This window comes from Sesamum indicum, linkage group LG2 (genome assembly GCF_026168435.1).
Source record: "Sesamum indicum cultivar Baizhima isolate 11 linkage group LG2, ASM2616843v1, whole genome shotgun sequence".
NCBI lineage: Eukaryota > Viridiplantae > Streptophyta > Magnoliopsida > Lamiales > Pedaliaceae > Sesamum > Sesamum indicum.
This window is the reverse complement of record NC_142658.1, coordinates 1,247,424-1,262,676: the sequence shown is the minus strand read 5'-3', so window position 1 is coordinate 1,262,676 and position 15,253 is coordinate 1,247,424. Positions and strand designations below refer to the sequence as shown.

Here is a 15,253-nt window from a genome sequence, read left to right as displayed (position 1 = left end):
TATATATATATATATATATATATGTATGTATACATTTATATATCCTGGTTTTGTATTTTGGGCCCCACCAATCTCTTCTCCTTGTACACTTACATCTTTCTACTCATCTACTCTACTTCTAATTCATCATTTTTTTTCTAAGTACAGTTGCGGACAATCCGTACTCCCACCTATTTTTTTAAATATCTATTTAATTTTTTTATTTGAACTTACATAATAAATATTTATTATATAATTAAATTAAAAATTAGAATTTGAACCCAAAATTCTCTTCTTGATTAGGGTGAGTAGTATTAGCAATAATGATGTAAGCAAAAGGTCATGATGATGCCCTCTCCTTTATTTCTTTTCTTTTTTAATTAATTTTTTCACATTTATTACTGTGTTGGGCTAATTAAATTTCTGAGTATTCAGAAAATCTAACAGTGTCTGTAGACCAGAAAAAGTAATAAAATAAAATAAAAATATAATGGTATTTATTGCTTTCAAACCATCTGACTGAGTAGTGAGAAAGAAGAGGGAAACTTTGATGCTGTCTTTCTCTTACAGGTTTTAATCACTATCACTTCCACTTCTTCTGTAATTTTGACTTTCTCTATTTTTTATATGGGATAATTACATTCTCCTTCTTCATTTTTTGCGCAATTATATATAGGTTTTTTTACGATAAAATCACATTTAATATTCATGATGTTTACTTTTATCTAACAAATAAGTTATTCTATTAATTAAAATTTATGACTTTGATGATATTAATAAAAAATTCGGATAAAAATTTCATATTATTCCTGATTGATTTATTACAAGTCAAATAAATCTTTTTATGATCAAATTATTCTTATACATTTTCACACATACATGTGAAGAGGTATATCTTTATCATCATGAGGATAGTTTAGTTACAAAAGATTTGTTTAACCTATAATAAAGTCAGTAATTAGTCAATTGAGGTATTTTTATTTTTCTTAATATTAATAAATTTTGACTAACAAAAGGATTTATTTATTATACGAAATCAAATCTCAAGAGTAATAGATGTGATTTTCCAAATCTCAATAGATCTAATTATAATCACACAAAAAATCTCATGGAATCATGGGCCTTCTCTACGGGCCCCATTTCGATTATACTATTGGGCCGATTAGTCCAAACTCCTACCTATTTAGATTTTATAATAACCAGTACACCCGAGGCCCAATCTGAAGCCCAAATAGGTGATAATTTGTGTTTACAAGTAGCAAATCATACTCCAAAGGCAAAATCTACGAAACTGTTACAGAACCAGGTTGGGCCGTGGGCCGGGCCACGCCTATCTGGCTAACCGTACCCACTTGGGCTTTTCTTTATTACTATTATGGTACAGGCACAGCCCAAATCATTTTTGTTTCAAAAAAGCAAAGAATAGGTCCATGCCTGGCTTGGTTTGGGTTTCAAAAAATACAATTGGAGATCATTAATAAGTCTATAATTAGCCCAAGACTCATCATGTCCAACTTTTTTGTGTATTTATTGATTTTGTTCATATAATTAAAAAGATATTAGATGAAAATCTATATTTAATCTCAATTCACTTATTGCAAGTCAAACAAATCTTTTTTCGAATAAGGTTGAAAATATATCTTGTCACATGCATTAACGTGTAAATGTGCATAAGGGTAGTTTGATCTAAAAACTATTTGTTTGATACATAATAGATCAATTGATGGTAAATATAGTTTTGCATTCAGGTTTTTTATTAATATTGGGGAGTTCTTGATTAGTAGAGGGATTTATTTGTAAATAATACTAGATGTAATTGTACAAACTATGAAAAATTTACGTGTAATTATATCAAACCTTAATAGAGAGTGGTGTTATTATGCGTTAATTTTTTTTTTTTAATATAAAGTAGATTGGTTAAATAGAGTTATTACAATCTCTTGTATGACATTATTACAGAAAAGTGGAAATATGTAAAAGAACGTGAGGAGCATAGACAGGGAGACAAACAAATAAAGGTAAAAGGATTAAGATTAAGTATAATTAACTACCTTAATTGTTGTTTAATCTAAAGATACTTGCTTACATGTGAAACACTTAATTAAGAACAAGTGCTGCGCAAATTGCTAAATGACTTATAATTAAAAATTAATTTATACAACTGGGGTTCATGACAGATCATTTAATCAGGCAACAGCTGTTGGAGGGAGACAGCACTGTTTTAATTAATCACTTTTAGTTTAAGACAAAAAAAAAATTGAAAATAAAATCCAATGTCTTAGGAGGCATATATTCCAAGTGGTTTGGAAAATAAATATTATGAAATATCAGTAGTTAATTAATTACTCAATACAACACCCCACCCACCAACATCTTATACCATTTCCTTTGTCTAATTGTATTTACTTAATTTAATTAAGTCATTAACTTAATCAATCACCCTGTGATGTCGGCATAAATAGCTAAAAATTAAAATAAAACAGTGTACGGTATTCTTTTTTTATAATCGCGATTCATTACCTTATCAATATTAATCGTCGACGCCTACGAACATATAACAAATAATTATGGTGTAAGGATGAAAAAGAAAATAATCATGATGGGTTTATAAAATACATAAAAGTTTATTTCAAAAAGAAACATGAAGAAGTAATGTGAGAGAGAAACGTGAAGCAGTGGGTTAGTCTTTAGACATAGTTTCGCGCGAGAAATAATTATTACCTAAGGATTAACAAATAATTAGGTTAATGTTGCATGCAACTGCATTTTATTTTACATTGATTTTTCTCCTAAGTTAGGGCAAGTTGGATGAATCCATTTCCCAACTTGACAACGTTTGATTAAAATAAGGTTGTAACTTGCCGAGGTAAATTAAGTAACATCTCACATATATTTAAGAATAAATGCTCTCAACTAGTTCTACTTTAATTTATTAAAAATAATTGGTAAATAAAGAAAAGTATAACACGGAATTAAAAAAAAATAAAATAAAAACATGCCACTTTACATCTTTTCCATGATTAGAGATTTAAAATCATGCATGTATTTGGTCAATTTATGTACTTTTTCGACTGCCATGTGAATTAAACTCTTAACCTATAAAATACAAGGAAAAATTAAAAATTAAATTTGATATTCAGTAGATTTTTTTGCAGTACGCTGACATCAAGAGTGACGTTTTAAGATAACTTAAAAATAAAGATATTTCATGTTAGTGATTCTGACCAATAATAAATGATCCCGAGAAAAATTATACAGGACAAAACATTTAATTTAAATTGGAACGTATAAGAAACGGCGATTTGTCGTATAGCGCTAAAGTTTATCATTAATTATTGAATAAAAATAAAAGTAAGAGGTGGGGAACATGGTGATCACACAGTATCTTGAATTGATAGATCTCTTCTTGAAAATAAAATATTTTTTTTAAATTAAAAAAAGTATTTTTTTAAAAAAAAAAAGGGATGAAAGAATACAAAGAAATTAATAGGGGTCAAGGGCATTGAGGTGCGGAGAAAAGTTGGGATGGCCTTTGAATGACACTAAAATCTAACTGCAATAAAAAGCAAAAATGTGAAAAATATTAAATTTGGTCTTTGGCTCAACAAGTGGGTGACTTTCGGAGGTCACAGCAGCCAATGGGGTATGGGTCCAAATGATTGTTTGGTCCCACTTGAATTGCTTTTGTTTTTATTTATTTATTGCCTAATTTTTAAATAATAGGGAGATTTCATATTATTTTAGTGAAGCACTTTACTAGTTCTAAACTATTATAAATTATAAACATAAAGTTTTATATATAGTAGCACTCATGACTGATAAATTGATTGACTCATAACTTAAATGTTTTATTTTACAATATTTATGCATCCGATCATTGTCATCTTTTACTTTTAAGTTTTATTATATGGTATGTGGGGTAAATTTATTGTACACATTCGTTGAATTTTATTGATCTTCAACCATTTTTTTTGGTATTGTTTAGATTGATTTGATAATTGATACTAACATATGTCATGTTAATTGTGGTCGTGACAAATGCAGATATTTTGAGATTTCAACGTTCATGTGAAGAATTCCTAGAGGCGTAAAGCATATATGTGATTTTTTTTTTCGATACTGTGGTTTTGAAATGTACGCACGTTAAAAATCTTAGTATAATATCCTTTCATTTACAAATTATGCAAGAAACAAAAAATTATTTTATTTTTAATACATGGTTTTTATAACGTTAATCTTATTAGATTTTAGGATTAATAATGCTTTGCCTCCCTAAACTATTCCATATAATATTTACGCCTTAAATTAATAAATGTAACATTTACCCCTTGTTTGGACAAAAATGCCCCTCATGTCTTGAACAATTATATTATTCTTAATATATTTTAATGTTTTGCACATTAAATCATCATCAAGTTATTTTTTAATTAATTTTTTTAATAAGTGAAAATTTTAAATTAAAAATAGAGTATAAAATTAATATATATATAGTAGATACACAACAAATATAATGTAACCAACAACTCATATATGATTTCTAACAGAAATTGACAAAATATATATGCTTAATGAAAAGTTAAATAATTTTTTTTAAAAAATAAATATATTTTATCATATTTTAAGAAAAAAATATGTTAAAACAATAGATATTTGGTTACTCATTTTTATCTAAAAGAATAAATTTTTATATACATGTATTGTACCATTCGTTACTTGAGTCTGTAAAAAAAAAATTCGAGCTATTAACTGACTAATTATATTTTACTTTATTATAAATAAAAGAATTTTTTTAATTATTTTTTAAAAATTAAACTTGAAATGCAAAATTGTTAAAAAAAGAATCCTTTGAACTAAATATAACCTAAACTTCAGCTGATTATTGCAAATTTATTGTAACCCTTTGAAATAAAATATAATAATAAGAATTATAAGTAAGGTGATGGTATTTACAACGTGTCCTAACAAAATAATTAATTCATATACTCTTGCAATTGGAAGACATAATTTTCAATAATTGTGGACGTCGTGTCCTGGAATTTGGGACGTTGATTTTTCAATGCTGAGGAAAACCAATTTTGGCAGAGCTGATGAGCTACCTCCCAATCATGTGGAATTTCATCTCTAATAAAACCTCACTAACAGTTAATGCTGAAATTTCCACTAATTATACAACTGCTAATTGTGAAGAAAGACAAAAAAGGTGTCGTGGTCCAGCATTCATTTGTTGTAATTTAAAAAAATTATTAATTTATTCAACTCGAATTAATATATTTTATTTTTATTTATAATATATTTTAAAACGTAAAATATAATTTATTATATTCACGTAGAGACGAAGTGTTACGGCAACTAATTTCATCAGTCATAAAGACAAGGATGTTTATACTTTCTTGAATACAGTTAGGTTTTCCTTAATTTCACTTTCTAAATCTAATAATTTGTATTATTTTAAACAATTAATAATTTATTTTTCTCTTTCATCTAAAATTGATTTCAAACAATAAAAAATATATACTCATTTGGTTTGGAAGGAGAGCTATATATATCGATATCAGAAGTTGATGTGGGTATATAGTTTATCATAATTTGATTGGATTTAATGGGACCTAAATATTTGAGAAAAAAAATGATTAAAATCAAACAAGTAAATATTTAGGGAAATGAGGAAATTATAGGAATTTAAAAACTCTCCTTTTGATTAATTTAGAATACAAGTATTCTGTTACACTGTGTAGGTAATTACCTCCCATCGTCAACATCTCTGAATATGGAAAATAAAAGACTACTTTAAATATGGCACTAAAGAAAAAGAAAAATATCCGCAAGAAGAGGACATATCACAACGTTAAAATACACGAAGAAAAAATTACAATATAGACTTTATTTACAAGTCACGTACGGAGATTATAATTTCCACCCAGAATTATTACACTATATATTATTAATTTAATCTAAAACACCAACAATTTTTCCTTAGTATCGTATCCCATCTTTTCCAAATTTGGGTTCACCGCGAACTGCAACATCGGCGGCGGCCCACAAGCCAAGGCTAGGGTGGTTTCCGATGACTCAGGGATATGCTCTCTTAATATGCTTTCAGTGATGAATCCCAAACTGTATGTCCACCCTTCCTTTATACTCTCTTGAATAACATACCATACTTTGACTCTGTCGGGGTATTTCTCCGCCCATGCATCAAGTTCATCTTTCAGCAAAATATCATCCTCCGTTCGATTTGCGTAAACCACGTACATCTCCGTATCATCTTCTGGATCCTTCAGAATTGCCTGCATCACTTGATAAATTGGTGTGATTCCTGTCCCGCCGGCGATCATAGCAAGTTTCTTGGCAAACTTTTGTTTGCCATGCACGGTGAAGTACCCTTTTCCGTTGTACTCGATGTGGCCCAGCGGTCCTTTTACGTCTACTGAAGAACCCAATTCCAGGGAGTCGAGATGTTGCGACATTAGCCCACCATTAGGGAATTTTGGGTGAACCCCTTTGAAGTAAACTTTCACCACCAGCTCGAAGTATCCGACAGTGTCGACAGTGCTCGACGGTGTGTATGCTCGCATGCAGAGCTTATCATCAATGGTGGCACAGAGGAAAATGTGTTTCCCGACAGGTAATCCCAGAACTTGGTCTTCATTCGGCAATGCAAACCGGAACAATCTCACGTCGTGAGAGAGTGAAGTTTTGGCAACGAGTTTGCATGGAATTTTCTCACGCGGCACAAGGGCGACGTTCCTCGTCGTCGACGAAACTTCTTTAATTGGTGCTAAGTGAAGATTACTACTTGCGCCATGCACCGAGTTATTCGGGGAGGAATCCGCGGAGGCATAGCCAGTAGTGATCAGCTCACCGATTCTATAGTCCTCGAGCATTTTCTTGGCCTTGTCGGAGTGTATGGCATCAAATTCCTCTGTGCAATCGGTGCCAGCATTGATGAGGATACTGTCAGTGCCGCCGGGATGATCTTTGAGGAAGCGGGTGCAGTCGTAGACATGGCCGTGGACGATGATCCAGGCAGAGTCAGGGGAGTTGTGCTTTTTAACCTCGGAGATGGAGAACGTTTTGGAGGTTGTATTCATGAATGGGGAGGAGACACTCTTCTTTAAGGTTTGGTTCTCGTTGGAAGATTTTTCGAGGTGGCGCTCCTTCGCCATCCATCCGCCAGATTGGTTGCCGGGCTGAGTTGGGTGCTCGAAAACGATCCCGATTTCTCCCTTGTGTGGCTTGCACATGTTGGTTTTTACTCGAAACCAGCAGTTGTTCATCATCCCCTGTAAAAGTTAATTTTTTTTATTATAATTCTAATCACACCTATCTAATTATTAGAAAATAACTATCATATTTTGATTTTGAAATAGGAAACTTCAATGGTAAGGTAAAGAAACATCAGGGCAATGAAAAAACTCCAAGTCATTGGTTCTTACAACAAAGTATTCAGAGGATAATTATTATGTGACCACGTGCGGTTCCACAGGATCCCAGAATTAATTAATATGCCATTAATTGAACTGGGGGCTCTCAAAGGAAGAGCATATTAAATGATCCCATTGCCTTAAAGGAATAATGGACACAGAATGCTGGCACGTGATATCACATGGTCGGTCAATTATAATCCTATATTAATCTGTTTTTGATAATTATGTGTATTTGGACCACAATACGGTTACATATACGTAAACATACCATGACATTCCAGATGAGCTTCTCGGGCTGTGTGTTGAGGGTCTCATCCCATGCTCGGACTGCAATCTCCTTGGCCCCGAGCAGGTCGAGCACCTCCACCTCAAGTGACCAGAAGCACCAACACCAGTATTTCCCGTACTTGTTAGGCTTCTCGGGAATATCCAGCACACATACTTGCCATGTTTCTCCGCCATCCAACGTTACCTCCACTCTCGTCACTTTCTTCCCGCCCCCTGTTTATTCACGTAAATTTCTATGGATTAGCAATAATTCAAGTCGACTAATGCACCCATGTCCAAAGTCAAGACTGTAACTTTCATGCCGAATATTACCAGTTATAATACTAAAATACATAGGCAGATCTCTAACCTAACTAGGTTGGCGTTTGAAATATCGGAAAGTCAAGAATGTGGGCGTATAAGACAAAAAAGTGAAAACGGAAGTTTATTGTCCACCAATCTTCATAAACACAAGGATAGGTGCTTATGGGGATCCTACATAGGTGTAAAACAGAAAAAATCTGAAATGCTGGAACTCTATATTATACTCAACAACTTACATGTCTGTCGCTAAATATGATTCCACTCCCTACTTGCTCAAGTAATTATCAACAAAATAGTGGACAAAAACAGATAATCTACTGTCGACCCTGATGTTTTAATTAAATGGTTAAAATCGAGATTTTATAAATACATTTGAGAAATTCTACTGAATGTATAATTATTTATCCTATTAAATAATTATCTTGTTGATATATGTCTATAAATTATTTTTTAGAATATAGAGATGGTATTTTTAGGACAAAAGAAAAAGGGGAAGAAAATGAAGCTACTTTATTGGGCATGACAATATTAATGACGCTTGGTAGAGATAAATAATTGTCTCTAGCAAAGTTTGGTTTGGCGAAAATGAATACTAATTATGGAATGCTGTCTACATCCTAACAATTTGCAATGCATGATGATGATGATGATGATATCATCGGGCAGTCGGTTTGCAGCAGAATTATCTACAGTTGCTACGTACGATGTGCCTAGGACAATCTCGTCCGTCCACAGCCGAGGAATAGCATTAAATGATGAGCGTTGATGACGATAGTTCTAGTTTTACTAAATTACGATAAAAGCGCAGCAATTTAGGATTAATGTTGTAATAACTGACCAGAATAGGCGTATCCCCGCAAGGTGTAAGGCCTCTGAGTGGTCCAGGAGTTGATGGGCAATATCTCTTCGTGGCACGGCGTCGTAATGACCGAGTTGATGTTCAACTCGTTGATGATGTATTCAGGCTTGTACCACCAAGCTGTTTGCATGCCATTGCCATTGCCATTGCCAATGCACAAACAGAACCCATCAGCTTTCGTTGTAGTAATATACTAAACTACAAAAGCGCAAGTTGCTATGTTCAATGTGACTGCACAGCTTTTTATACACCAATCACCTCTCTCTCTGTGAGAACCCTGATGTGCTCACACTCCTAATCTGTTTCTATCATCCTAAATCACATAGTTAAATTATTATTTATTTTTTATTCAATTATTATAAATATATTACATTGATTGTATAATAAATTTAGATACAAAGAAACTCGATTTTATTAAATTTCTCAAATGAATTATAAGATATTTCACGCCAACTCTTATTTATTTATTTTTTTTGGCATGCACATTCCAAACGTGAGAAATATATGAATATACATGATAAATATGATGAAAATTTAACCTTAATTACTAAAATCTGTGTCTTAATTTAGAATTTTGGTTAGTTATGGAATGAAAATCATTATTGGATTTCGTATTATCGAGTCAAATTATCACTTATTGAATAACTGATTCTGCTATTGAGTACTTGTATACTAATTTAAGTGGACCAAATCCTAGAATTTGCTTCCCATATTTGGACTATGTGTGTGAAAATTTTTACTAAAAAATATCTAAGCATAAATAAATAATTAGAAACCAGAGACCATTTTTGTAAATTTATATGTGTTCATCGTACCTTCAGCGTTGGCTAGTTCGGCATCAACGTGGGATGGAAGAACCCTGTTGTCCTTGTAATGATAATAATTGTCGGACTCCTGTGTTGTAACGATTATGCGCTTCAACCATTTCACCATTCTCCCGCCGATGCAGCCCGGAATTATCATTCTCACCGGAAACCCATGATCCGGCGTCAATTTCTCGCCGTTCTGCATGTAAGCCAGTATGATATCCCTCGCTGGATCCATGGCTATTTCCTTCTTCAGGCTCGTCCCATATTTCGATCCGCCGCCGCCGGGCAAATCTTCTGCCCCTTCGAAACACACGTTGAGTGCGCCTTTTTTCTTGCCCATAATCCCACATCGCTTAAGAATAGCGCGTAGAGGCACGCCCCGCCACACCGAGGTCGAAACCCCGGCGGCGCCCCAGTTGAAACCGATGGTTTGTTTGACCATGTTTTGTTCCTTGCGGCGGTTTCCGGCGCAAACGAGTGTGACGGGCAATTCTCTGCTTGGGAACTCGGTTTCGAGTTGGTGCATGGTGAACCGCATGGGTCTTTTGACGAGACCGGTGACTTCGACCGTCCATTCTTCGTAGACCGCCTTAGGAACTGGCCCGTGGTTGCGGACGTAGTGGAGGGGGACCGGGGTGATGAAACCGTGGTGCATGAGGCGGGGAAGCGGCGCCTCTGCGTTGAAGGGGTGTTTTCCGGTGAGCCGAACCATGGAGGGGTTGCGCTCCACCCAGTTGTCGGCGGTGGCCTCGTCCCGCGAGTCGAGAACCGATGGTTCTAACTCGGCGTTGGCTTTCTTAATAGCCAAAGAGTAATCATTTTCGTCATCATCGTCCTCATCACTGGAGGAGTAATCAAATCTGGCATTGCCATTCATATTGGGCTTGTTGGGGAAAGTGATGTCGGCGGATGGAGGGAAGTTGCAGCCACGAACAGGGGAGTCGGACCGGCGCTGGGATGTCGGACCGGGTTTGAATGGGCGGGGGACGCCCTGGAAGGCCGGTTCAAGGCGGCCAAATTGCCGGTTCTCTACAGAAGCCGCCATGATGGTGGTGGTGGATGGGGGAGAGGGAGGAGAAGGAAGCTTCTTTGCTTCTCTTCAGACAATATTTTTGTAGTTGTTTTCTTTTTGTTTTTTATTTTTTGTTGGAAAAGTATGAGACGAGGTTGGGGAGTTTATATAGAGGGAGTTGGCGACTATTCCTCTTCAAAAAAATATTGTCCAAGCCTTGAGGCAGAGGACCCCACCCCCACCCCCACCCCCACCCCCACCCCCACCCCCTCAATTTCAATTAATATTAAATTCAATACATTTACTATATATACATATTTTCGTTTTAATTACGAATGTTTCTGCGTCCAAGGGGGTTGTGTGTTGAGCTCTTGGGTTGAGGTGAGGCCGTGCCCCGCCCAACAACTCGGCCCTGGTTTGGTTTTACAGCCACATAAAACCACGACAAATACGATGTTCGGTTTAATTTATTTTAAGTATTTTATAAAACGTTGGACTTTATTATAAAATAAGTTTATTAAGTATTTTGATAAAACAAAAATAAGAATTTATAATTAATTTAAAAAATTAGCAATTTCTTGTATTTTCTTTCAAAAGATTATAAGCTCCTAATATGTTATTTTTAAAGTTTATTTTTTTAAAAAAATAATTTATCATATACTTTGTAGTAGTTTATAAATTTTAAAATATCATATAAATTATTTTAAAAAACTCATAAACTGAGTTAAACACTGTCTTGCTAGATGCACACAGCTTGACGATCTTCACATTAATTGCAATTCAAAAGGTCAAAGTAAAAATTAGTAGTATAAATAATCAGGCTAGTTAGAAGAAAAGGGCTAATAGTAATTAATTTGGGGAAAAGAATCAGCTCCAAATATTGATTTCATTATAAACTTTGAGAAAATTTTCGAGTTTGATTGAATTTGAATTAATTGCATGATAAGTGTAATATATTTATTATGTGATTGATGTACAATTCAAAACAAGTGATCAACTACAACACATGTATATTACACTTGCTTTATAATTGATTTGATTCGACCAAATTTAATTTGAGTAAAAGACTTCCATAAACTTAATATTTTTTTACCTATAATTTATATTCAAATAATTGCAATTATAAATGGTCTAATTCTGTGAATAACAAATGTATATAGTTTGTTATTCTTTGTCGTATTTGAACTAGTGATGTATTGAATTGATTTTTAAATTTAAATATATTGAATAATGTAATAAATTTACATATTATTAAAAAAAAAATCTAATTTTACTAAGAAATGATCGCAATCAGTCTGTTGATTTTTCAAACTGCAACGAAAAAAATAAAAAAAAAAACACTTAAGTTTACAGTGATTGTGTCTAAAGGATGTTGTTAAAAGAAAATGGATTGCCAAAAGTATTGATCCCTAGACAATATAAACAATTAATAGGAATCAAAAAAGAAAAAAGAAATCATTGGGTCAATTAAATCTTAATTACCTATATTGTATGTAACAGTGATGTTTCGAATAATTTGAGACGATTCGCTCGAACCCAAATTTTAAACAATAAATTAAAATTAAAACTACGAGACGATTCTAGCCAAGAATTGCCAAATTTGATAATCTCACGTCTTTCGCCAAACCACATATAATTATATTTAATTTCTACCTATAATTTATTTACATAAATTATTTTTATTTTATTATACATATATATATATTCATAAAAAAAAAAACTCAACATCATTATACGAATCAACCCTATTTTTTAAAAAATTGCATTAATACCTTACGAAAATGTCCGATTCTTATATAAACTACCTCTATTTTTTGACTGTTGATGATGATCTCTATAATTTTATAAAAAAAAATAAAAATAAATAATTTATGTAAATAAACCATAAATTAATTAAAGAGTGTAAATAGAATTGCCCATATATATATGTATCGAACTGTGGATAAATTACTAGAAATTATATATTATGCCATATCGACACGTGTACAACATAAAGTGCAGTAATGATATATGTTATTGTGTTTTCTATATTGCGTGAAACAATATTGCAAGGAAATTTCGTGCCGCCGCAGGTAACTGAATCCAACATATATTTGCAGTAAAATCTAGTCCAGATAAAACTTCCCCATTGCGAACACTGCACATATACAGCTTTTTAAGTGTAGTGCTGCTTTGACGATGGTTTGCACTTCGGACCTCCAACTTAGCTTTTATCTCCATAATAGTAATGTATTAATTAGTGTATTATTTGCTATATTTTGGATTTTATTTCTTTTTTGTTTTATAAGTATAATTCTAGAATATGCTACATTGTTGTCTAATTGGACCCCCTTTTTTTTTCATATATTATGTACACTTACTATGTATAATATACATGTACTCGTATTCAATCATATTATGTTAATACTTTCAATATTTTGTTTTTTCTTTTTTTTTTTTTTATGTGTGGGTGAGAGTTTGCACGTCAATATATTGATCGGATTGAGGTAGATGATGACCTTGCAGCTTTGTCAAAATTCTTAAGGCCTTGTTTACTAAGCCGGAAAACATGGGATATCCGCGTTAATCGGGCAATGCCCACCGTTTACTTTCCATTTGCGTAGCCCGGGACGAAACGGCAAGGCCCGGTAGTGGGCTGGACACCACCCCTCTTCTGAATCCGGTGTTGGGGGCTGGGATTCGAATCCCGTCCATTTATCCCACCGTCCCTCGCCTGCGAATTTTACGTTTGTATCCTTGCTTTTCTATCGGAAATGACGACGTTGTCCCTGGTCACCTACCGACTTCAATTCTTCTGACTTTTCATTTCCCACCATTATGTCCCCCGTCATTTCAAATCTTCACTCTACAGGAGAGCTTGTGCAACCACTCTTCTCTTCTTGGTGGCGAGGTGAGTTCTTCCAGTCCAGTCAGTTGCACGCTCCGCACACCGTGTATGTGTATCTAGTTCTACTCGTATTTCATTTTTTTGTTAGTGATTTCATATTTCTAGAATCGTTAATGAAATTTTTCTCTCTCCATTTCTAACTGCAAGATTCTGGGTCGGAGTTCCGTTACGCGTTCTGAAGTCCCCCGTCCGGCGTCCTCTGTCGTCTTCTTCGGTTAGGTCGGGAATAGTACGGGATCCGACGGTGAGTTCGTCTGAAACCCTTCGCCTACTCTTTAATACTAACCCTGATGCTTTCGTTCGGAACAGTTTTATCCCATTGTCTCCAATATTAAACTTGTTATTTGACATTTGAGTTGTAATCACTGCAGCGCAGTGGCATTGCGTGTAGCGCCACTGGAGACGATCTCGTCTCAACGAATCTGTCCTACTTCCGCGTTGTTCTAAACAGTTCTTCTTTTTATATTTTGGTTCGATGCCTACTCGTTCACATTACATCTTGTCCCTTCGTTCCGCCTCCTTCCTATCCAGTTTCTGTTGTTTTTTGGGTTTCATGTTTACAATGCGTTTCACATTTTATGTTGTGTTGACGTCCTTGACATATAACCCACTGTGTTGATATTGTGAATCTAATGATGCATTTTTCGGTGCAGGTTTGCTCACGGTTGGACACTTGTTCTTTAATCATAATATGGAACTTGGTTCTGATGAGGGTAGCAGCATGCTGTGCCGTCGTGGTGCGAACAAAGAAAGGTCTGCGGGCCGCCGCATGTGGACTATCCTGGAGGAGGAATGTCTCGTTGTAGCACTAAGGAATCTGGTGGTTACAGGTTGGAAATGCGATAATGGATTCCGAACTGGGTATCTTGGCCAGTTGGAGTCTTACATCGCGAAGCACTTCCCACAAGCCAATATCAAGGCGGACCCACACATCACCTCAAAACTGCACGTACGAAAAAAACAATACTCGACCCTCACCACTATGCTTACAAGGTCTAGGTTTGGTTGGGACGAAAGCCGGAACATTGTAACCGTTGAAGAAGACGCAATTTGGGATGATTACGTCAAGGTACGCACGTAAATGTATCGTCTCTTCCATCCTATAGCGAATGATGCTACCGTCCGTTACAATTATTGTTAACGTCTTAATATTTCTGTTCCAGTTGGATCCATCTGCCAAGGGGATGAGACAAAGGGCATGGCCATTTTTTCCGGCGTGGCGCGAAATTTTTGGCAGAGACCGTGCAACTGGAGAACGGAGCACGGATCCATTTAAGGAGGCCACCGAGGTTACGAACGAGGAAATTGCAGAGACGCAAGAGTGTAATGTGCCTCATGACGCTGGCATTGAGGAGACATGTGATGTAGGCCTTGAGGATGAACCGGATTCCTCTTTCATTCCCAATGTTGATCGCAGTCAGAATTCATCCAGTGCAGTGAAACGAACTGGAGGATCCTCGTCGAGGAAACGCACAGCGAGCGAGGTGGACGATGGTTTCCCCAGATTGGTTCAGATGGTTACTAATTTCTATGAATCAGCTGACGCGCGCTTGGGAAAATTGACCAGGGTCCTAGAGAATGAGTTCGGAGATCCGGAACATCGTTCGCTCATCTTGCAACAAGTCAGAGAGCTAGAAGGCTTGGACGAGAACGAACAGTTGATTGTGCCAAAGGCAAGCGTTAGTAATG

General features: G+C 34.9%; 1 protein-coding gene across 1 annotated transcript; it reads right to left on the bottom strand.

Annotated features, from left to right (window-relative positions):
* Positions 1–5,795: 5,795 nt before the first annotated feature.
* Positions 5,796–10,829, bottom strand: LOC105176500 (nitrate reductase [NADH] 2). The gene is made up of 4 exons (XM_011099324.3): positions 9,672–10,829; positions 8,836–8,976; positions 7,675–7,907; positions 5,796–7,262 (listed from the first exon to the last, which is right to left on the bottom strand). The coding sequence occupies exons 1-4, from the start codon at positions 10,708–10,710 to the stop codon at positions 5,931–5,933; spliced, it is 2,745 nt and encodes a 914-aa protein (XP_011097626.1). The 5' UTR covers positions 10,711–10,829; the 3' UTR covers positions 5,796–5,930.
* Positions 10,830–15,253: the final 4,424 nt, after the last annotated feature.